The 23,749-nt window shown below is 42.8% G+C and overlaps 1 protein-coding gene across 14 annotated transcripts in view; it reads right to left on the bottom strand.

Annotated features, from left to right (window-relative positions):
• PPP2R2B (protein phosphatase 2 regulatory subunit Bbeta) overlaps positions 1-23,749 on the bottom strand; it is a 704,283-nt gene that overhangs the window by 300,851 nt on the left and 379,683 nt on the right. For 8 of the 14 annotated variants that reach the window (XM_044947515.2, XM_044947516.1, XM_025292488.2 and 5 more), the window contains one exon: positions 17,364-17,557. The exons of 4 other annotated variants lie outside the window; for them this stretch is intronic. In XM_044947515.2, coding sequence (XP_044803450.1) covers positions 17,364-17,557 — 194 coding nt within the window. Of the gene's footprint in view, positions 1-17,363; positions 18,053-18,073; positions 18,227-23,749 lie in introns of those variants that run through there. 2 more of the 14 variants (XM_025292491.3, XM_025292496.2) reach the window with 2 other exon arrangements.

The following is a 23,749-nucleotide window of genomic DNA, read 5'->3' as shown; positions in this document are numbered from 1 at the left end:
CTACAGGTAAGAGAACTTTAATGGAATTCTTGTTACAGAATTTGAGAGTGTCCACTTTTCACTACTCTTCAAACCGATTTTCATTTGAAGAGTTACAAATGGGACTTCCAAGAAAATAGGAAGAACTTGGGTGAATATTTAGTACATTGATAGCCAGAGACTTAGTCCTTGCACATAATAGACACTCCATGAATTATTTTTCACAATGACAGCTTTATAATTTTTAGTGTGTAAACAATGCATATAAGTATTGAAAATTGTCATACATTAGACAAGATAAATAGTAAAAATAAAAGTTCCATTAGACATAGATAACCATCATTGGTATTTTGATAACTATTCTGTTCACGGAACTCTCACAGTTCACACAGAAATTTGTATGGGAGGAATTACACTTATATACTTGTCCTATCATCAATGTGGTGAACTTTTTTAAATTGTCTTTTTTTTTTTTGCTCACTTCTCCCCTCCCCTTCATAATCAATATTAATAACACTTTATATACATTTTCATTTGGATGCTATCATATGCCAACTCATATGGTATGAATGACATTTCAGTTGCTCAATCAATACTTGCTGAATGGTTAAAGAGTAAAATGAACAAACACATTAACAAATGGATGGATGAACGAATAAATAATAAGCCGTGCTCTTAATGAGCTGGTACAATTTCCAAGTGACTGCAGAAACATACAGCACAACTTTTGACGTCAGCCCTATTATCTCAACCCTAGAAGAAGTAGGAGAAACCGGCTTCAACATGCTAACAGGGAGCCCCAAGTTCAAACTCCCGCATAAAGAATATGTTATTGGCTGCTGTCCTAACTATGGAGACATAATCAATTTATTCTCCAACTCAGATTCAGGGTAAAAGCCAGGCACTAAACACCTGTACACAAGCACTACACTGTCCTCTGTAACATAAACTAAAGGAGTAAAGATGTGACAACCGTGTTCTCAGAATTTCTTTTCAGTTGGGAAGACAAAATTCAGGACTGCCTCTTCCTGACAGGCTGTCTGGACTTGGACCTCAGTTTTCTCATTTATGAAATGGGGATAAGGCTATACATCTAAGACTGTTGTTATGATTAAGTCATTCAAATAATTCAGGGGAAATGTCATTGGAAAATGTGGGCTGGAGGCAGGTCACGTAGGTCCTGGGAAAGTGACTTAGAGGGACAGGGAAGCAGGAAGGGCTGGGGTGGTTGAGGACCCCACACAAGCCAGCCTGTGTGGCTTGAAGAGCCGTTAGGAGAGACTCAGGTAGACAAAGGGACAGGCAGGAAACAGGAAGACTTACAAGCACAGGAGAAAATGGTGAGCAGACTAATCTTCTTAAAGTTCAAACAAAAGGAGGAAGATGTGTTTTGCCTTTTCAGCATGTGCCAATGTCTAGATCAAGGCATCCATATGAGCTACTCAAAGGCAACCTGCTTGTCAAGTAACTGGAAAAAGGGGGAAAAAAAAAAAAAAAAAACCCTGGCCTGTGCAATGGGCTCAAATCCAAGTTTCTTAGTCTTATAGGAAAAATTCTGATCGGAAAATTTCCATCTCAAATTGTGCTGAGGAAGCTTAGGGACTGAGTAAGCATGTTGGCAGCAGCAGCCCAGTATGATAATCAGACACCTCTTGATTTTTCACTACAGTGCACAGAGTTCTTCAGGTCCTGGGGAGACCTTAGTAGGGTTTTGATCTCTGACCCTGCAACGGGTCAGGGAACCTATAAGGAAATACACTTTGTACCCAAAATGGAACTGTGCCCAAAACTTTCCTCTTACATCCTATGAAGTGACTAGAGGGTTCTAACTTCCAAAGCATAGTACGTTAGTTTCACCCAGGCTAATCTGACAGATCTGGAATGGGATCAGATATTAATCACTGCAAGAGACATCAGTTGGAGGCACTAAACTGTCCCAGTATCTCCTGTTAAGCTCAGGTTCCCAGGGCAGTTCTTCTCCCCTGTGTCATATCTTTTTCTTTTAAACTAGCACCATTGATGAATTCCTGGAAGCTTGTCCCCATGCATTTGCACTGCCCCAATCAACACTCTCACTCCATCCCACCTGTGCTGGCTTCACAGCCAGCAGAGAAAAGAAATGAAAGGTAGATTTTAATATTACCATCTCAAATCATCACTGAAACTTGATGCTTCTAGAAACTGTTTTAATACTTTTAGTCTTCTGAGGAAGCAGCTGGATTGCCTCCTAACCACACAAATCTTTACCCATTCAACTCACCTACTAACCACACAAATCTTTATCCATTCAACTGTCCATCTGTTCGTTCATCCAGCCACCCAGCCAGCCAGTCAGCCAGCCATGTATCTTTTAAAGTCTATTTATTAGACACTTAGGTCACAGACTGTGTCTCATTTTTTAATACTTCATAAAATTGTAAATAAAAAGTGAAAGAACTTTGTATTCTTACAACAATACCTCCAGATAGCTCAAAGGGAGAAAAAATGCCACAAATATTCAAGTCAAAAAGAACTGAGACTTCAGACTGACTCCAACTATAATCCCCAAAGGCTGGTGAAATACAGAAAGCCAATACAGGGCTGACTCTGGAACAACATGTAGTTTGAAGTACCCAGGTCCACTTAAACATGGGTATTTTTAAAATAGTAAAATACTTGAGTACCACACAGTCTGTGGCTGGCTGAATCTGGATGCAGACGAACTGGGAGTATGGAGGGATGACTATAAATTATACCTAATTAACCTCTGCATTGTTCAAGGGTTGTTAGAGGGGCCAAAATCACTCACCAAAAACGCAATCCCAGTGGTAATTTATACAATTTTTACTTTTCATTGCCATACCATCATTTTCCCAATTTGGGGATGTCTGGAAATCTTGAACCAATAATAGAGTCTAGTTTTCTCAGATTTATTGGGGTTCAAATTACATTTGACCACATATAGTATTAACAAGAAAAAGTTAACATAGCTTTCAGAAATATCAGATTTGAACCTCACAAGAGGCTAGTTCATTAAACAGCCATACTGGTTGTCATGGTGGGTCAATCACTCTTGGAAACTACCTTCTCACCAATTTGAGGAAAATTAACATTTCTGGGTCACCAGGTTCCACATACTTATCTACAACCGATGCCCTGGAACCAGGAAAGTCATTTGATTTAATATAGGTGGGCAACCAAATCCCCAGAGGACAAGCTACTCACCCATGTGTTTAATACCAGAGGCTGAGCACTGAGCTTGCTTTCCCACTAGGAAGGAAGAAAGCACCAGGCTTTTGGGGAGGATAAGGGCAACAGGTTCAAGTTAAAGCTCCATGATTCTGTCTTTATGACTTCTTTTTCTCCTGATTTTCATCCCATGTATGTTCTCTAGGATGAGCTTGAACACTTTGAAAATGTGTGACAAGGTGAAGCAGAGGAAAAACAGACTAGAAAAAGTGGGAAAGAGCCAAAGCAATTACAAAGGTGCTCCTTGGTACAGTATTTTAAGAAAGCAATTGATTAATATGATCTAGATACTTGTTTGTACCATTTAACCCAGCAATCTTGACGTAGACATTTGTCCTAAGACACTAACCGGAGAGATGATTTAGATACATCCAATCATTTATCACACAAATATTACATCAAACTACTGGAAATCATCTAAATGTTCAGCATTGGGTGATTGGCAAAATTATAGTTTAACTATGGGATGTTACAGAAGAATGCTCACAGTATTGTGTGTGGGACCAAAACAAAACAAAAACAGATATGATACATTTTTCATATAATTCCTTTATTCATCTATCCATCTCTCTCTCCTCTCTCTCTCACACACACACACAGCCTGGAAGAAAATACATCAAAAAATGTTTATATGATTATGTTTGAGGCTAGAGGTAAATTCGCCTTTCTTTTCTTACACTTTTCTTTATAGTCCCAGTTTCCATCAGTGAGCACATATTTTGTTCTCTCACAGCCTCTATTCTTTTCCTACATAGCATTTAACAAGATTTATATTCATGTTCTTACGTTTGTGTATAATGTGTATCTTTCCAATAGAACACAAGTTCTATGAGAACAGAGTCTGCATCAGGTTTTTGTTTTCTAATTACATACCTGGATTTTTTCTTTTTTTTTTTTAGCATGGTGCCTTATATATAATAAGCATGTTTAAAGTGACCACTGAGTGAGCAGTTACAGGGATACTACCCGGAAGACGTGGGATATATGCAGGTTCTAACGGACAGTCTGCTGTATCTACAGTCTCCAGCTCATTTGCTCAGGAATATAGTATTTTCCTTGCTTGCTTTTGCCTCCTAAGAACACACTCCACCCTCCATTAGGAATGCCTCCGCCACTGTTCTCCACCTGTCGGCATCCCACCAAGACCCCACCTTCCCCACTGAACCATTCCTGTTCAGGTGAGCATCTTGTAGCACTTACCAGTCACTCACTTGGAAGATCAACATTTTTAAAAACTTTATTGGGTTCCAAACAGTTTTTTGAACAGGAGTCAGCAAACTACAGTCCATGGGCCACTACCTGATTTTATAAATAGAATGCTAGAATGCAGCCATGCCCATATGCTGAAGTGACAGACTTGAGTCGACTATATGGTCAGGAAAGACTAAAATACTATCTGGCCCTTTACAGGACAAGCTACTGACCCTATTCTCAAGCATCTACATACTTGTGTGAAGTGGAGATAATCCCAGATTTGTATCCTATTAGGTTATTCTTAAGGAAATATGGGATCCAAAGTACATGTCCAAGAGCTTTGTGAAAAATAAATCATTATAACAGAACTAAATTTGTTCTTAAGAACATACATTTTTGGGTCAGACACATGTGCATTCAAAGTCCTGAGGCTGCTGGTTGATGCTAGGCAGCTTACACAACTTCTCTAAGTTTCATCATATATTCCCTCATTTGCTTAACAAACATGTAATGAGTGCTATTTGCCAGATGTTGGACTAGGAGATGGATAAGAGACAGTGGTGAATAAGACCTAAAAGTCTCACCTAATTCAGCCTTAACTGAATTAACCTTAATACAGCTGAGGATTGTTGTGAGGATTAAATGGTACACCCCCCCCTGCCCCCGACACACACACCCATTATCCTATGTATACACACCAACGTAGTACACAATATATACATATACACATAATATATAGTTCATCATATATAGTATAAACAGAGCTCTTAATTCCTGGTACACTGTGAGCACTCAGTATATGATGGCTCTTCCTCCTTATCATAATTACAACAGAAGCTCTTTTAATAGACCTCTAAGAAGATGACTCATCAGAAGAAAAAATGCTTTCAATTCCCTCTGTAAAATGTGTCTCCAGCATGTTCTACGTTCACAGCTAATTTATTAGGCTCATCTCTGGTCCACTGGCTCACTTCCACTTCTTTTGTTTGAGCTGCATGTCTACTGAAAGTCAGTTGTATTGGTTCCCAAATCCCTTGATGTCAGTTGTACTGGTTATTTAACTGAATATCATGGACAGTGAGGACTGTCTGACATGAAAACTAAGCTGAATGCTTTCAAAAGATGATCAAGAATTGTCAATTAAATGTGGGGAAGATAAAATATGAGGGACATTCGTGAAAACCTAGAAGGATCTGTACTTCAGATTGCTTCTCAAGGAAACCAAACTCAGACGTGGTCTTTGTCATTGTGGGTGTGGTTTGTGCCAGAAGAATATGTGCCCCAGTCAGCAGTCCCACCCATACTCAAAGATTAAGCCTTGATTCTTCAAGAAGCTTTTCATCAAAATTAGGCAATGCTGCTTAAAATAGGTGTATCAGGAACTATACATGATATTTAGTAATATCTATAAGAGAAAGAATCTGAAAAAGAATATATATCAGAACCACTTTACAACTGAAACTAACATGACATTGTAAATCAGCTAAACTTCAAATAAATAAATAAGTAAATATAATAGGTGTATCATTTTTATGATTCTCTGCCTTAACTTTTCCAATTTACCATCAACTACTGGTTCCAAATGCATGGAGAGGGATTCTTTTGTATGTATTCTGTGCTCACGTATAAACAATAACATGTTAGGGACTTCCCTGGTGGCTCCAGCGATAAAGAATCTACCTGCCAATGCAGGAGACACAGGTTCAATCCCTGATCTGGGAGGAAGCCACATACCACAGAGCAACTAAGCCCACATGTGCCACAACTACTGAGCCTGTGCCCTAGAGCCCGGGAACTGTAACTACTGAGCCCTCGTGTTACAACTACCGAAGCCTGTGTGCCCTAAAGCCTGTGCTCCGCAACAAGAGACGCCCACACACCATTAACTAGAGCGTATCCTCCACTCACCCAACAAGAGAAATCCTGAGCAGCAATTAAGACCCAGCACAACCAAAAATAGATAAATAAATAAAATGTTAAAAAAGATATCATGCTAATAGGGGGCATGTTGCCTCAGTCTGTGCCATATTATACAGGTAAGAAAAAATTCAGAGATGGAGGGTCTGTTCCAAGGCCTCAGAACTGGTGTTGCAGGAGGGGGGGTCTAGAGCCAGGCGGGCTCTGATTCCACTGTCTCAAGAGAGGCAAATGTAGTGCAGACTTGCCCAGTCTGGGTCCTTATATGATTAAGTACCTTTTGAGAAGGACAGAGCATCATCTGCTTAAATGGATGGAGAGGTGCTCGAGAGCAAGAATTTCTGTATCACCACACCCCCATCACCACCACCATAGCAGCTGGCAAGAAATGCGATACATAATTTTGAGGAATTTTCTTTCTTTCTTTATAACAGTAGAAGAAACTGGGGCTTCCTGGTTTCTGAGAGAACCAAGTTTGCTTGGGATTTACAACCTCCTCCATGGAGCACACAATAGCAAGGGAGACAGTCTATTGTGCCTGTCAGATCATGTCACTGAGAGCTCAGCCTCACCAACTGGCACTTGCTCTTGCCTGTCGGTGCGGCAAGATGAGCAGTGCCCTGCTCACCAGATGGTTATTTGTTCCACCAGCCACCTTTGCTGCATCCCTGATTCACTCCAGCCCAGGACGGTCTCCAGCATTCGTGCTGCAAGGCAGCTCCTGCCAATAACTTTGCCAAATGGCTCCTCTCAAAGTCATGGGCCGCCCAGACAGGCTGGCTCCTCCATCTGCAGCAGCTTTTGGCAAAGAGATGCTTCTCATTCTGTCTCCACTCTTGGCTGCACCACAGCCTTCTTGCCAGGAGGATGGTCTGACCCATCAGTGCATACATTTTAAGCCTATGTCTGTGTCTCCCAGGCTCACCCCCAAGCACAATGTCATAACACATAAAACAGAGCCAGGTGATCACAAATACAGGCATAGGGCACCACGGAAACTTAGAGCCAGAAAAATCCACGGATAGCTCGCCTTCCCTCCCCCATCTTCAACCTCATTTTAGTAGATTAGGAAATGGAAGCCAAGAGAATAAAAGTAACTAATTATGGTGGCAGGACTGAGAATAACATGCAGGTCTCCTCATGGGCATTCCAAACTACTGCCTAACAATAAAGACTGCATTGCCTTATCTTTCCTCTGTTCATTTTCAAATTCTTGATAAAAATTAGACCATTTGTATCGGTAGTCATTCAAAGGAGAATTTCTTTAGAATAATGAATAATTTTTTCCTGTATCAATATCATGCCTTTTTTTCAAAACATGTGTGTCCATGTACTACATTGACAGACCTGGAGGTGACTTCTGTTCTGCCACCCACTCTTGGGTGACCTTGGACAAGTAATCTCACTTTGTTTCAACTTTTCACTTAAACGGGTATAAGGACAGTATCAATGAGAAAGATACTTTACATCTCAAGTTTATTTGTGGCACAAAGCAGGTCCTCCATGACTGCTAGTCATCAACATTATCTTATCTGAACACTCAAATTCACAGTGGTTTCAGAATACACATACTATCCACATATACATACTGCTGCTGCTAAGTCTCTTCAGTCGTGTCCGACTCTGTGCAACCCCATAGACGGCAGCCCACCAGGCTCCCCCGTCCCTGGGATTCTCCAGGCAAGAACACTGGAGTGGGTTGCCATGTCCTTCCCCAATGCATGAAAGTGAAAAGTGAAAGTGAAGTCGCTCAGTCGTGTCCAACTCTTAGTGACCCCATGGACTGCAGCCTACCAGGCTCCTCCGTCCATGGGATTTTCCAGGCAAGAGTACTGGAGTGGGGTGTCATTGCCTTCTCCAGGAATGCCAGATATTTCTTATATTAAGAAGTTCAAGTTCATGAGGTTAAATGATTTATCCAAGGTCACTTAGAGAATAAATGAAGGACCAGAGATTCCTTCTTGCTATTTTGCTAAGAAATGAGAACCAATATCTTGGCTTTGAAAGATGATAAAATCAGGAAGGAGAACGTCCACAAGAACATATATATACACACACACATATATATGAATAATCTCTAGCATCTTCTGTAATATAAAAAACTGGAAGCAATTTTCCATCTGGCCACAAGGGAACTACTAAATAAACTATGGTATAGTCATACCGTGGTGCACTAGGCAGCCATTAAAAAGAGCAAGGCAGATGTAGGTGTCCTGACATAGAAAGGTCTTTCAGATACATCCCTGAATGGGAAAAAAACAAAGCATAAATAAAACAAACAGTATGCATTCAGTTACATGAAAAAACAGTCTTTCCCTCAATGTGTATCTGCACATGGATATTTAAATGTATGAACATGTATATGAAGTTGGCTATGAGGAAGCTCAGGACAAGGAAGTGGGTGGGTGCAGGGATGGATGGTGATTCACGCTTTGTTTTTATCTACTTCCATAATGCTTGAATCTTTTCAAGTAAGAAGGCATTTCTGCATTATTTGCTTTATGAATAAAGACATCAAGGCAGAGAGGAATGAACAACAACAGTACAGCTGTAGTGAACCAATGGTCCTCCTAACTTGGGTGTCCTTGGCCCCAATTTGACTTCTGCAAAGTTACATGAGCAAATGTTGTTCTCCTCAAGTTTCTTGTTCAGCTCTTCTCCTCTTTGGTAAAATACTTCCTGGTGATATTTTGTACTTAGGGGTCCAGGTTTTTCCTTTCAGACAACCTGGGAGCACTGAGCATTTTGCGGCAATATCCCCCATTAGAACCGTTTACAGCTTTTCCATACTCAGCACCCTTGTGCATCTGTTGAGGGTCACAGAGCTGAGTCCCCAGCATTAAGCAGAGGAGGTGACCTGCCATTCTGTGACTACTTCAGGTTCATGACTTAATGGATTCTCAGCACTGAAATCAGCTATGCATGATGGAGGAAAGGCTGTCAGTAACCCAGTGTCAAGTACACCCAGAACACATGGCTTCATAGGTATGATACTCTTCGGTACACTCCTTCTGGCAGACTTTATCTTTCTCATGTTAAAATCCTGCCTGCAGAGGCCCCTCCAGACCTTGGGACTCCATGCATCTTCTCGCCTCTTCATTTCTTCACATTTGCTGGACTCAATCAGGCTTCTCTTCTCTACAGCATAGAAATGACAGTCTGACTTACCCCTCTACATGCCCATCCTTTTCCATTACTCACAACGATCCTTTCTCGAAAGAAACCATTAATACTAATTAGTTGTCCATGGATTTCACACATTCACATCCTATCATCACCACTCCCCCCTCTTTCCATAGTGAACTTGGAACATAAGAATTCAAGGGTTCCTGGATTATTTACGACAAAACTCCTAGTGGTCTTGTAAAAAGAATCTGTGCTTCCAGTGGGATGGTTATGTCAGGATTGGTTTGTCAAGTCAGAGCTGATTTTTAGCTTTATTCCAGAGTTCTACTGGAAAGGCAACAGAAGGAAATTGGATGGTAGAAATGAAGTCTGGTGAAGCAAATTCATCTTTTTAATGGGAGATGGGTAGAGAACCACTGGAGTGTTACTCTGGCCAACACGAGTCCTTTGACACCCCACACTTCACTTCAATGCAAAAGGACATCAGCCATCATACAGCTGGCTCTGGTCCACTCCTTTCACTCCAGGCAACTACATGAGTTGCTATCAGCTCTGGAGAAGAGACGCCTGGATGGTTGAGTGGAAACTTCACTGTGAGTGTCCCAGGTGGAGGGACATGGAGAGGGCTATAAAAAGCCAGGTAAATTTCATAATTTGATTGCTCAATTTCATATTTTCTTTCTTTTCTTATTATACACATGTGTGAGTGTGCTCAGTTGTGTCCAACTCTTTGCGATGCCGAAGACTACAGCCCGCTGGGCTCCTCAGTCCATGGGATCTTCCAGGCAAGAATACTGGCTGCTGCTGCTGCTGCTAAGTCACTTCAGTCGTGTCCAACTCTGTGTGACCCCAGAAATGGCAGCCTACCAGGCTCCTCTGTCCCTGGGATTCTCCAGGCAAGAACACTGGAGTGGGTTGCCATTTCCTTCTCCAATGCATGAGAATGAAAAGTGAAAGTGAAGTCGCTCAGTCGTGTCCGACTCTTTGAGACCCCACGGACTACAGCCCACCAGGCTCCTCCGTCCATGGGATTTTATAGGGAAGAGTACTGGAGTGGGGTGCCATTTCCTTCTCCAGGGGATCTTCTTGACCCAGGGTTGAACCCACATCTCCTGCCTGCACTGGCAGGGTGACTCTTTATCACTGTGTCACCTGGGAAGCCCTTATTATAAATAGAGGAAAATAAACTTACAGGAGTAAGTTAGCTAAGGATTCTGGCATCAGCTAGGGGAATTCAGCTCCCTCCCTGTGGGAAAAAGAGGAAGGCCCAGACACATGCACTGCCTTACTGGGAAGAGATTGACCAGGTGAACTGAGTAGCACTGAATGGCCACCATGGGGGTATATGCAGAGTGTTGAACACAGCCAGCATTTTCCCCCTAAATTCCAGACAAGGGACAGCAGGGATGGGCAAAGAACTCTTGCCTAGATCCAGGCAATCACTGATTCCAATCTGCTTCTGCCACTTACAAGTATGCGATCTTATACCTAAGTTTCTTTGCTTCTCCAAACCTTGCAATTTCTTATCCTGAAAAATGCATCTAATGCAAGCATTCTCTCCGAGTTGCTGAAGGTGATGAAGTGAGTAAACACATGAGAAACATCTACGAAAATGACTGGAATACAGACAGAACTGAAGAAACCTTCATTCTCTTCCCTTGCCTAAGCATCTAAACTGGACCCTTAGTTTCTTCATAAATGCAAATGCTAGAATTTAGGAGTGTCAGTCTACAGCTGTGCTCTTTTCATTGAGCATTACCAGTATTTTGACAGGACTGGCCTAATATTATTCACCCCAGGTTTATTGGTACGTTTCTGACCAGCCCTCATAAAGGGCTTGGGATAGCCCCTGGAGACCTGAATGCTAATAATGAATACTTGCTAGTGATTTTCAATGCACTCTGGTTATTTTGTTTGTAGCGGAACATTTCCTATCCCCGGAAAGGTCATTTATAATACTGTAAGGCAGCTTCTTCCCACCTTCCATTTCAGATTTTTCTGAGAATAGCAGAGAACTCAAACATTCATCCATATGCATTGGAAATACTATTCTGATCTTGCATTTGCATAAAAATACCAAAGCAACTTAAGGAACTATTAATACAAGGCAGCTCTCCATCATGACACCACCTCTTTTTACTTTTCTGATGCCTTTTCATTAGCTTCTTATGAAAAGTCATTTTCATGTTTCTTCCTAGTTTTATTCATTATAGCTTCCTTCTTTTCTTGAGGGTGCATGGGATGGATGAGGAGAGAGGAGGAAGCAGGGGTCTTTACTTTCTTACTTTGATTCTTGTGCCCCTAAAAAGCTGTAACATTTCACAGATCACACAGAGCTCACGTTTGGAGACCCTCTGAACTCAACTCACCCAAGACTGGTCTCTTCTTATTCTATCACGTTTCTGAGAAATGGCCATACAGGGTTGTTTGAATGATTTAAGTGTGTGGTTAATTATGCTTATACCAAGATACTCTTTCCTGTTATAATTTCTTTATATGGAGCCAAGATCAGTTTCTTGGGCATGTTATTTTTTAGCCCTGATGATAAAGTAACTAGTTTCCTTGAAATTTTTCACCCATAGGGCTCAATATGCCCTGGAGGGCTCTTCTCCTAGGTATCTCAACTGTTCACATACTTTTAAGTGCCTTTAATATACCCACGACACCCTAAATTATGTATCTAGTCCAGATCTTTCTTCTGAGCTTCAGAACCAGATATTCAAAGCTTACTTGATAGTCTCAATATGAGGCTAGATGACTCACACACCTCATCAATTTCCAAAGTCTTTTTTCCAGTCTCAGTGAACAGCCCCATCATGCATCTATCCTCATGACAAGTCTTCCTTGACACCATCTCCATCATTTCTCCATCTCCACTTAGTCTATCACGCCAAGTCAGCCTGATCCATTCTTCTACAGTGTATCTCAAATTTACGGAATTCTCTCCATTGCTACTCGTGCTATCGTCCTGCAGAACAGCTATGGCCTCCTAATTATCTCCCCACTTTCACTCCTCTTCACTTCCTAGCAAGCCCTCTGGCCCCACCCTGCACAGCAGCAAGCCTGAGCTTTGAAAAAACTAACCTGATCATATTTCCCCCCTGATCAAAATCCTTTAATGGTTTTCGATCCATCTTTGGATAAGGTCCAAACTCCTTATGGTCAACAAGGTTCAACGTGACCTAATCCCTAAATACCTCTCCAGTTTCTTTTCTGTAACATTATGAACATTTTTGAACAGATAGCAAAGTTGAAAAAAAAAATTACAGTGGATATCCACTGACTGACCACCTGGATTCTACCATTAACATTTTATATTTGTTCTATCATCTGCTTGTCTATTTATCCATTCCTCTCCCCTAATATTAATCTTTGTTGGTTTGATCCATTCCAAAGTAAACTACAGGCTTCAGTCTCATTTTCAGCCCTCTTCCTCTTGTTCCCTACACTCAGTCCTCAGCATCTTCTCATTCTTTGAGTCTGTCAGACTGTTTTATATCTCTGCACTTGGGACCTACTGTCCGTTTTACCTGAAATGTCTTCAGCTCCTGTTCATTCCTGACTTATCCCTTGGTTTCAGCTTAAACTTTGTCTGAGCCAGTCCCTGAGCCTCAATCTAAATTATATTTACTTTTCTCCTTTACAAATCATCTCAAGGCTTTTCCTGTGCTTTTCTTGTGCATTTCCTGAATATCACTTATCACAATTGGAAGCTAGATAACCCTTTGGAAAATTGTTTAATGTCTACCTCTTCCACCAGATTTCAAGCTCCATGAGAACAGACACAACATACTGGAGTATGCAGGATCACTTCTGCAGAAAGTCAACTAATAGTTGTTGAAGGAATTAAAGTCAGAAAGCATCAACAGTTACATAATAACAATGATATCATATTAATATAATAACTATACATAGACTAAGTGCATTTGCTCTTCTTTTAAAAATATGTACAAGAAGTATGGGTTTTTAAAGGCCTCTAAGAGCTGCTGTCTATGGGGTCGCACAGAGTCGTACACAACTGAAGTGACTTAGCAGCAGCAAGGGAAGACAGAACTTGCTGCCAGAATATAACCAGCAAGTTATTTCTGTAACATAGTATGGAAAAACCCGAATGAACTTTTCAGCCAACCCAATACATTAAGGCAAATTGCTAAGAGGCTATCCATGGCTAGTGGATAAGCCAAGAGACTGTGGTAGGTTTTAGGGACGTCTCGCCTATTTCTACTTCCCTCAAGATCACTCCAAATCAACAACAATGCAAGGAAAAACATTGTGCTTGCAATACAAATGCAATTTAAGTTAAAATAACAACAGCTATAATTACTGAGGGCATCTATCAAGGTCTGGCTTTGTATTAGGCACTGTCTTGAGTGCTTTCCTGCATTGAAAGTGAAAGTGAAAGTCTCTAAGTTGCGCACGACTCTTTGCGACCCCATGGACTATAATTTTTTTTCCCCTGTGGCTTAGGTTCTGCTGTTATTCCCATTTTATGGCTAAGGAAATTGAGAAAAGAATAGTTAAACAACAAATTATCTGACTTCCCCTTCTAACCAGATTGCCATTCCTGTGAACTCCTCCTATGTAGAATATTTATTCTGCCCCATGAGAATAGAAGTATTAATCTAGAAAACTCTGATTGCGCTATTGGAGAGAGAGTTTTAGTTGGTTCTAACAAGTCAAAAAGATAAAAGCCAACCCTACTGATGCTTTTCCTCATGTATAACCCTATATGGACATTTTCAAATGATCCCTGCAAAGAATTTTCCCTCAGAAGGGAACACTATTTACATACAGAGATAAACCACTGTGATCTTCCTCATAACAGGAGCTAACAGTTAAAGAAAAATGAAGCTGTGCAGAATTTTCTAATAGATGAGCACGTCAGACAGTCTAGAGTCGGAAGACAAATTTTATCCTGACTGTGTGACCTTGACTAATTAGTGTCATCTCTGGGCCTCAGTTGCTCAGTTTTCTTATTAAAAATGGAAATCACAAGATCCACTTAACCAGGTGTGGACATATTGAAATGCTACTTACAATAAGCTCAGTACTTACAATGCTTGGAAAAGAGAGATGCTCAAAGATAGCAACTTTTAAAAAGGGAGAAAAAGGAAAAGGGAGGTGAAGGTGGTAACTTCATACTCAGAACAAAAGAAAAGTTATAAGAAATGTTTTAAATAAATGCACATCATGCATTCTTTTCCCACAGAGAGCGAGAGAGAAAGACACAGAAAAGCTTGGGAAAAGTGTCCTTTAGTATTTGCATTGCTCTTAGCTGGATGAACTTGCCTGCAGCTACCACTTATAATGCAAATTGAGCTTGGAGTCCTTCACACTAACTACACAGCAGAAACCTTTCAGCTTTAAATAGAATACTGCAGTGTGGAATGATCCGAGCAAAGGGAAGAAAAATTCAGACATAAATGCAAAGGAAATTTTGCAGGAAAAAAGAAAGCTGACATATCTGGGCAAGACAGGAAAATGCAGAAATATCAAAGAAAACAAAAGGAAAAGCAAAGTCTGTAGAAGGACCTAGAAACTAATTCCCCAGAAGGTGGGTTTCAGTTAAAAAAGGGGAAGAGAACTTTGGGGCAAGTCCCAAACGCAGAGGATTTTAACAAGGATTTTGATCTGGTGGTGTTCCTTCAAGGTGTACTAGCACTTTTGAGGTATTCATAAGAAGAGGAAGGATTCTCTTCTGATGAATAAAATGCAATTGGGAATTGCACTTGAAAAGACAACTTACATTGTCTAAGAACCATTTTTTTTTCTTTCCGGACTTTCACTGCTGCTGCTGCTGCTAAGTTGCGTCAGTCGTGTCCAACTCTGTGCGACCCTATAGACAGAGCCCATCAGGCTCCCATCAGGCTCCCCTGTCCCTGGGATCCTCCAGGCAAGAACTTACACCAAGCTCAGGTTAAAAAAAAAAACCATGAAAATGTACTGTGGTTTATTTAGTTTTGAATGTAGTGGCACAGGGGTTGGGGTGGGGAGAGTGATCCAAGGAGGTTGATTTGGGAAGATTTTAGAAAATTCTTTGCTATAAACTCTACCTCATTTTAGAATATATGAACCCAGATATTTTATCTGCAATCAGAGTCTACCAAAATGGCATCAAAGAGGAACAAAGATTAGGTCTATCTAAGGCCCTGAAAGCAATGAAGAATGCCATGTTTAACTCATTTCTTCATTTTACAGATGATACTCCTACACACATGACCTCAATTTTCCCATCTTCCTAGCTCAGTAAGTTTCCTTTGCTTGCACTTGGAGGCATAAGGCAATACAGAAGAAAACATGAAGGCAACCCTCTGTCTTTGTTGTCTCAAACAAACAAAAAAAAAAGTGTGCCCCCAAAGACAATGGACCCAAAACCAACTTCTCTTTGGATGCTATGCTCAGACCCAGAGCTGATCATATGCTACCTGGTGAATCAGTGACAAAGCACTAAGACCGGGGAAGAACATCTAACAATCATGTTGTCACCAGGCAAGTAAAAAGACTCAGTAAGCATGGTGCTTGATATAGGGCAGGGACAAGCTGAACATCTTAAAAGCTACCTCTAAGCTCCTGAAGGCCAGAGCTCATACAGCTCTGCTTGATTTGTCTAGAACCATGGACATATTAGGCGTGATGCTCTCCAATGATGATGATGAATAAAGCATATGTTTTCAAAAGCGCTGAACATTCTATCTGAAACTTTCAGGGATGTTTATAGAAGATGCCACCTTTACCCCTAAATTGTGTGTCTTTTTCTTTTCAGAACTTGAACTCTTTACCACCCCCATCCACATTTCTTTAGTAGTCTTGATGTGATTAAATGTGACAGAAATTTTAGCATCCAGGAATAGTAGGAATCCTCTGAAATGAACATGCCTTGCTACATGTTCCTAAAACCCTTTCACACACATTTTTTCACGTGGGTATTACAATGTGACGATGCAACACTGTACAGGAGTGCTTAAGGATAAAGGCTGACAGGTAGAAAATGAAAGCAAAAATGCAAAAGTTTTGGTATTTGGAAATGCCCCCACTCTCTATTCCCACACAAAAGGCAAATGAGATTCCACCTGCTGACTTTCCTTTCCTGCCTGTACCTCACTCAGGCTAATGTCAGAACAAGCTGGGGGAAACGGTGAGAGAGAGAGGGAGAGAGAGAGAGAGAGACACGACAATTTCACCTCTTGGCAAAGCTCAGCTTACTGAACCCTCTTGCTTTCTGCTGGCTGTTGATTCAGCAGAAACTACTGCTGCAGAATTCATAATGGTGATTTTTAAAGGCCCCACTGATCGCATTGCTGGCCCCACGTGTCAGACTCATTCACTCGCCGCCCCAACACTGTTTCCCGAGCCACCTTTTTATATCTTGCTAATACACTTCCAAGGGGAGAGAGGGTCGCCCTTTATGAACGGGCCTTTTGGGCTTTTGATTGTCTAAGCAGGTAACCCGGCCGGGGAGATTAACGGGCAGGAAATGAAACCATGCCCTCCCTAGCAGCCACTGAGAGACACATCATTCCGCTCAAGGAGAGGAGGACCCACGGTCCTCTTGGGCCCTCTTCTTTCTTACCTATCCCCCACTCCACCGACCCCTGCATATATATTCAGAGAGGGGTCATCTGCTTTTGGGAGCGGGAGTCATTTTTCCAGCCAGGAGCCCCACCCTGAAAAACCTCATCCCCGAGGGCCATTTTAACTCCCGTGGGCGCCGGGTCCACCTGCTGCTGAACACCCAGCTCGCCTCGCCGAGCCCGGATGGATGTGGGGCGCCCGGGCAGCTGCCCCTGCGGGCCGAGCCCCCGCCCCAGCCCCGGGGCCCGGAGGAGTCTGCGCCGCTACGCGCCCTGCCGCCCGTGGAGCTCAGCGATCCGCAACTTGCGCCCGGCCCCAGCGGCGGAATGCGGTGGGGCTGGCGTTACCTTCGGTCGCATAGCTGTGGTCGCGCAGGAAACTGTTGTTGATTTTGCGGGTATCAATGTCCTCCTCCATTGACAGCAGGCTTACTTGCGTGGGAACCAGAAGCCGGCAGACAAGTATCCATGTTCCCTCCCCGCAGCCAGTCTCACAGGAGAGGGGGGCAGGGGAGCCAGTGGGACTGCACCATGGTCCGAGCCTGAGGAGGAGACGGGGGAGGCGGAGAGAGAAAAAAAATAAAAACCCGGCAATGGAGCTGTCACCTCCTCCGCCCGGGATCTCCGAGGCTGCGGCGGCTCCTCCCGCGGTGCGCTCACTCCAGCTCCAATTCCCAGCGAGGATGCTGCGCCTGCCTCCGCCGCCTCCGCCTCTGGGGTGCCAAGATGCGCTGTGCCCCGAGGGGTCTGGTCCCGCCCGCCGCCCCGGGAGGCGCTCACAAGCGGGGCTGGGGAGATGCCCAACAGGTTCCCCTCATTGGCAGCCGCTCCGAAATGCAAAAAAGATCCCTCCTCCCCCCTGAGAGAGCGGGCAGCCGCGACAAAATGGTGCCTTTCTGGACCCGAGCTGCAGTGGCGAGATGGCAGGGGCAGGGTTCAGGCTGGCCCGGCCCGGAGGAGGGTGCTGGTCCCACGGGAGGGCTGCTCCGGCTGGCGGGGGCTCGGCAGCCGGCGGGGAGCTGGGCAGGGCGCTCGGCGGCCGGCGCCAGCGCACTCACCCTCACACCCACACGCGCGCACTAGCAGCTGCTGCTGCTGCTGCTGCTGCTGCAGGAGGCTGGAGGCGGCTGGTGCATTAAAGGCGAGGCTCCTCCCAACCGCGTCAGCAGCCCCAGGACTCTTTCCCCAGCAGCGGTGGTAGCCGAGGCAGAGGCTGCGGCTGCTCTCTGCTGCAGTGGGGCGCACGCAGCCGCCAACCCGCACCTGGGCAGCCAGCATCCAGCTCCGCAGGTTGACGTGAAAAGCCTAAACGCGCTTTTCCGACCTCCCTCCCCGCCTAGCGCCACGCAGCTCAGGGCGGCGTTTACTCCAGCACCCAGAGTCCCCTAGCTCACCGCCTTTCTTCAGACACCTGTGTTCCAGGATAGCAAAGATAAGGTTCCCTTGAGCAAACAGGAAGTCTACATCTCGGCCTCTTTTGCTCACCCTTCTATCAAGCATACGGTCTCTGGATGAAGGTCAAGGGTGAGGCCTGGGGTTCGAAGCCTCACCCAGAGAGCAGAGAATGCTCAGAGCCTAGCTTAAGCCCTTCTCTGCGTTAGGAATAAATGGGGGAATCAGAGGCCAGAACTTTTCTGCGGATCACACCTGACTTCTCCCTTTCAAAGAGAGTAAAAAATAACTTTTAACTGGGGGTGTCTAAGTCTATACTAGCAGAGGGAGGAAGAGGGTCGAATTATGAATCTAGTCAACATGCTCTGAAAAAGTCCATATTCCCTAACCCTTTGCACTCAGTTTTGGTCAAACTGCTCCAGCCCCTCGGGTGGGTTTTGCTTGCTAAGACACAGCATTGCAGGAACCGGAACCGCTGAATTTGCTCTCCCAGTGAAAGGTACCTTGGAGCCCTGTGCCCCCAGAGTGCCACTGTTTCCCAGGAGGAATTTCAAAAATCCAATGAATACCAAAAAGTGGCCTGTCTTCCTACTTCACCTAGGAAGAAAATACAGAAGTCTGCCCCGCCTCCAATTTTTCCTGAATTGCCAAATCGCAGATTTCATATTTGAAAGAAAATGAGATCATTACTCTTATGAAACAACAATCATTTCTGAAGCAACCCAAATCACTAGAAAGTCAATTTGGACAAGAAATGTCCCTGATTTCCTCTTGTAGAAGGTATTTATTTCAGTGAGCGTCACTGCAGGGGAGAGACATCAGCGAATGTTTTGCTCATTTAAGCTCCACAAGTTTAGCTGGATGAGCCCAGAGGGATCTGAGTTAATTATATACATACAATGCTTCGGCTAACACAATTTAGAAAGTATTTGAAGTTAAAAAAAAAAAATGGGAAAACAAGTCCTTAACTGAGGTTGGGAATTGCCATTAGACTTCCATGAAGAAAACATTCTTCTGGCAGGTAGAAAATGGCAAGGTCCTCATCTCCCGAAACCAACTGCTTATCTCTGGGAGAAGATAGAAGAAATATTCTTTGATATATAATATTCAGCTTACAAAAGATTCCATTTAATTCTCATCTGGTGATTAAGTCTTCCCTACTTCTTTGACTGTGTGTGCCTAATTCACATATGAAATTCCAGGAAGAGATGAAGACTGATGTACAAATTGATGTAATCCACTTCAGTGCCAGTTGCCATGGCTGCTTCTTTCATGCTATGAGTTGTATCCATCACCAAGACTCCAGTGGTCAGCTCATCTGTAGTTATTCAGTCCAGCTTCTCTTGCAGATTGGCATAAGGGGATAGGGGGAGGGGGAAGAGGGGAAAAGCTAAATTCATCTTAAATTGGTGAGAGAACATCTTGCTTTGAGTCGAAATGACCTTTAGTTGCCACTAGAGACCTTGGAGTAGTATTTGAGATGAAAAGTGAAAGTGTTAGTTGCTCAGTTGTGTCCGACTCTTTGTGACCACATGGACTGTAGCCTGCCAGGCTCCTCAGTTCATAGAATTCTTCAGGCAAGAATACTGGAGTGGGTAGCCATTCCCTTCTCCAGGGGATCTTCATGACCCAAAGGATTGAACCCAGGTCTCCCACACTGCAGGCAAATTATTTACTATCTGAGTCACCAGGGAAGCTATTCTTTCCCATATCTTCCCAGGAGGTGGGCTATATTGGAACAGAGTTACAAGATCAACCAGGAAGGCCCAGGTTTGTTAGCCAGGCTGTGCCTGAGAAATTTTCCACTGTAACCAATGGCAGAAGTGTCCCTGCCAGAGATCAAACCTCTGGGTTTACTAAATTTTTCCTTTCCTGTTTTCTGCAAAATTCCTTCTTGCATTTATTTTATTCAACAGTATAGACAAGTTTTTTCCTAAGACATAAGTTGTGGAGAGGCAAATTAGATGGCTATCCATTAAGTAGATTAAGAAGACTCCAAGATTTCTATTTTGTGAACCATTCTTTTCTACTATGGACAGTGGGGAACTAGCCCCTCCAACCAAAACCAAGAAAAATACACCTGTTGGCTTTGTTCTTTAACACAACAACGTGCAATAAAGGAGGTCAGGGAGTGAAGGAAGCCCTGTGCAAGCCAGTGGTTGTAAGAGAACTACACAGACCATTTCTCAGAAGACTCACTGACCTTCTTTCTGTTCCTCCAACATGTCAAGTTCTTTCTAAAACCTTCTGGCATTTGCCCATGCCATTCATTTCCTATTCCCCTTCCTTGTGTTCCTGGCATTCTTCAGCACTGAAGCTGACCTGTCCCTACTTTAGTGAGGCATTCCCTGTCCTCCCCATAGTCCCTTCCTTTGGAATTGTTTGTCTGTACATCTTTTTTTTTTTCATCTTGTTCATGGAACATTTGCATTTTGTAATAGTTGTTTACTTATAATTGTCAACCATTCCACTATATCTCTGCTATTAAGTGTCTAGCACTTCAGTTCAGTTCAGTCACTTAGTAGTGTCCGACTCTTTGCAACCCCATGAACCACAGCATGTCAGGCCTCCCTGTCCATCACCAACTCCCAGAGTCTACCCAAACCCATGTCCATCGAGTCGGTGATGCCATCCAACCATCTCATCCTCTGTCGTCCCCTTCTCCTCCTGCCCTCAATCTTTCCCAGCATCAAAGTCTTTTCAAATAAGTCAGTTCTTTGCATCAGGTGGCCAAAGTATTGGAGTTTCAGCTTCAGCATCAGTCCTTCCAATGAACACCCAGGACTGATCTCCTTTAGGATGGACTGGTTGGATCTCCTTGCAGTCCAAGGGACTCTCAAGAGTCTTCTCCAACACCACAGTTCAAAAGCATCAATTCTTTGGTGCTCAGTTTTCTTTAGCACTTAGTAGATGCTCAACTATATTTACTGAATGGAGATAGTGAAAGTGAAGTCGCTCAGTCGTGTCCGACTCTTTGTGACCCCATGGACTGTAGTCTACCAGGCTCCTCCATCCATGGGATTTTCCAGGCAAAAATACTGGAGTGGGTGGCCATTTCTAATGAATGAGTAAATTACTGAATTTGTTCAGTGATATTTAGGTTTTAAAGCTCTACTTTTTAAAATTCTTGGCCAACAATAAAATGTGTTGTGAGTAAATTTATAGATTGTAATGCCTATTCCTATTGGAAACAATTGTCCTACCCATTCCTGTATGCATATGCACTGAAAATGCTTACTGACCACTTAATATATGACAAGAATTTTTGTAGGTACTGTGATACAGTTAGAACAGAGTTCCTTTCTTTCACAGAACTGACATTCTATCATCTGATTTTAGAAATATGAGCTTTCTTAGAAATACAACAGTGCATTATAAATTAACAGACTAGAGTATAATATTAAGTGCCAAGCCTCTGCTGTTAAGCAAAACTGATTTTCTGCCATTTATTATTATGTCCTTGAGCAAAGTTGCAAGATTTCTCAACCTATGTTTTTTTAATCTATAAATTAGAAAGAAAAATACTACTACTTAATGGAGTTTCTGTGATGATTAAATGAGATAATACTTGGAAAGAATATACTGCTATGACTTGTTGAGTATTTACTATCATCATCATGGTCAATATTGAACAAATATTTAAGCACCTACCATGTCGGCCACTGGGATAGGTCTAGAGTTTCAGCAACATCAGTGCTGAAAATGTATTGTCCTCTCTGCTGTCATGGAACTTAATATCTAATTTACGGTTTATGGAAAGGGGGGCCACAGGCTGCAGAAGTGGCAGCAGAGAACAGTCTGAAAGGCTGACCAAATTCAGGCTTGTGCTGTACACAGAAAAGGCCAGTTACAGATACACAGCCCTCTTAAGTTACACAATGCATCATGACAGCACAGGAAAACATTTTGTTTTTCGTCATCTTTCATATGTTCCCCCCTCCCTCAACACTCTCACATACCCCCAGCCCAGTTAGGTTAGCATTGCCTACGTTGGAAACCCTTTGTAGGTCATGCTATCCAATTAGCACAATAAATATCTACAATTTCATTAAAATCTTTGACGTAAACCAGTCTAGAGATTCTTAATACAGGCTTCAGGTGTCAGATAGTCCTGGTTTTCTGTCTCAGCTCAGGCATTTATGAATTTCATGACCTTTGGCAAGTAATTCAACATCTCTGAGCCTTGGTATTTGCAACATTGAAAGAAAATAATAGGAACCACTTCATAGGGTTGTTGAGTGGCTTCAGAGACTGTGTAAGGAAAGTGCTTAATACAAGCTTGGCCCATAGCCAGGCCTCACTAAAATGTCCCTTTGGCCTTCTGGTAGTGGCTCATTGGGGTCTCTGTCTGCAGAGAATTGGAGAGATGCACTACCAGTCAGTCAGATGTATGGACACAAGTGACCTAGAAACCTGAGTTTAACCACCTAGCAATCTGTCTTAATGAGCCCTAGTCACCAGAAAGAGGAGATCCTTCAATTCAGTTCAGTTCAGTCGCTCAGTCATGTCCGGCTCTTTGCGACCCTTGCTGTCTTATAAAAAGCCCTTTATAAGCCAGGAAGTCCTGTGCAAAGGGAAGGAATTAGAATTATGCTTTCTTGATTTTCACATATGTAAGTGCAGGCGTAATCAAGTTTGTCTATCAGGGAATCCTGTGGAATCCCTCTCTAGATCACTGAGCCCCAAATGTACAACTGTTTCTCTGAGATGGTTTGCCACGACCGCCCAGAGGATGATCTCTTGAGTTTCTAGCAAGGTTTGCCATTCCTTTTTGTGCGTGTTACAGCATGTAATAAATACCACATGAGTGAGCCTTTAGCATCGGCATTTAACCTAGGAGAAGGAAACAAAACATCTTGTTCTCAAAATGTATTAATTCTAGATTCTGGATATACTTAATGGATTTCACTGAGTACCATGTTCCCTCAGTTATCAAAGGACAGAAACTTATGAAAATAAACAGTTGTATGCAGGAGCTGGGAGGTGCTGGCTGTTGAGAGCTGATTGTGTTGATGACACACATCTTTTTATCCAGCTCTGCTTCAAGTGACATCATGTTGGTAGCTTAAAATCTGAAATCTGCCATGGTGGGATATTTATATCACAGAAATTAAAAAAAAAAAGAGCTTATATAAATCAGTGCTTTGGCTTTGGGGCAGGGGTGGCAGAGAACTGATTTGTAAACATTTACTACTATAGCCAGTTGAAACACATGAATTGTTGATATATCTTTCTACTTACATGTGTTAATCTATACAAAGTTTCTTTCAGTTCCTCAACACTCAATCTCCCAAACTGTCAAATTTCAGAACATTTCACCATCTGATCAAATAACTCTTAAA

This window comes from Bubalus bubalis, chromosome 9 (genome assembly GCF_019923935.1).
Source record: "Bubalus bubalis isolate 160015118507 breed Murrah chromosome 9, NDDB_SH_1, whole genome shotgun sequence".
Lineage (NCBI taxonomy): Eukaryota > Metazoa > Chordata > Mammalia > Artiodactyla > Bovidae > Bubalus > Bubalus bubalis.
Note: the sequence above shows the minus strand (reverse complement) of the source record. Positions and strands in the feature narration are given on the sequence as shown.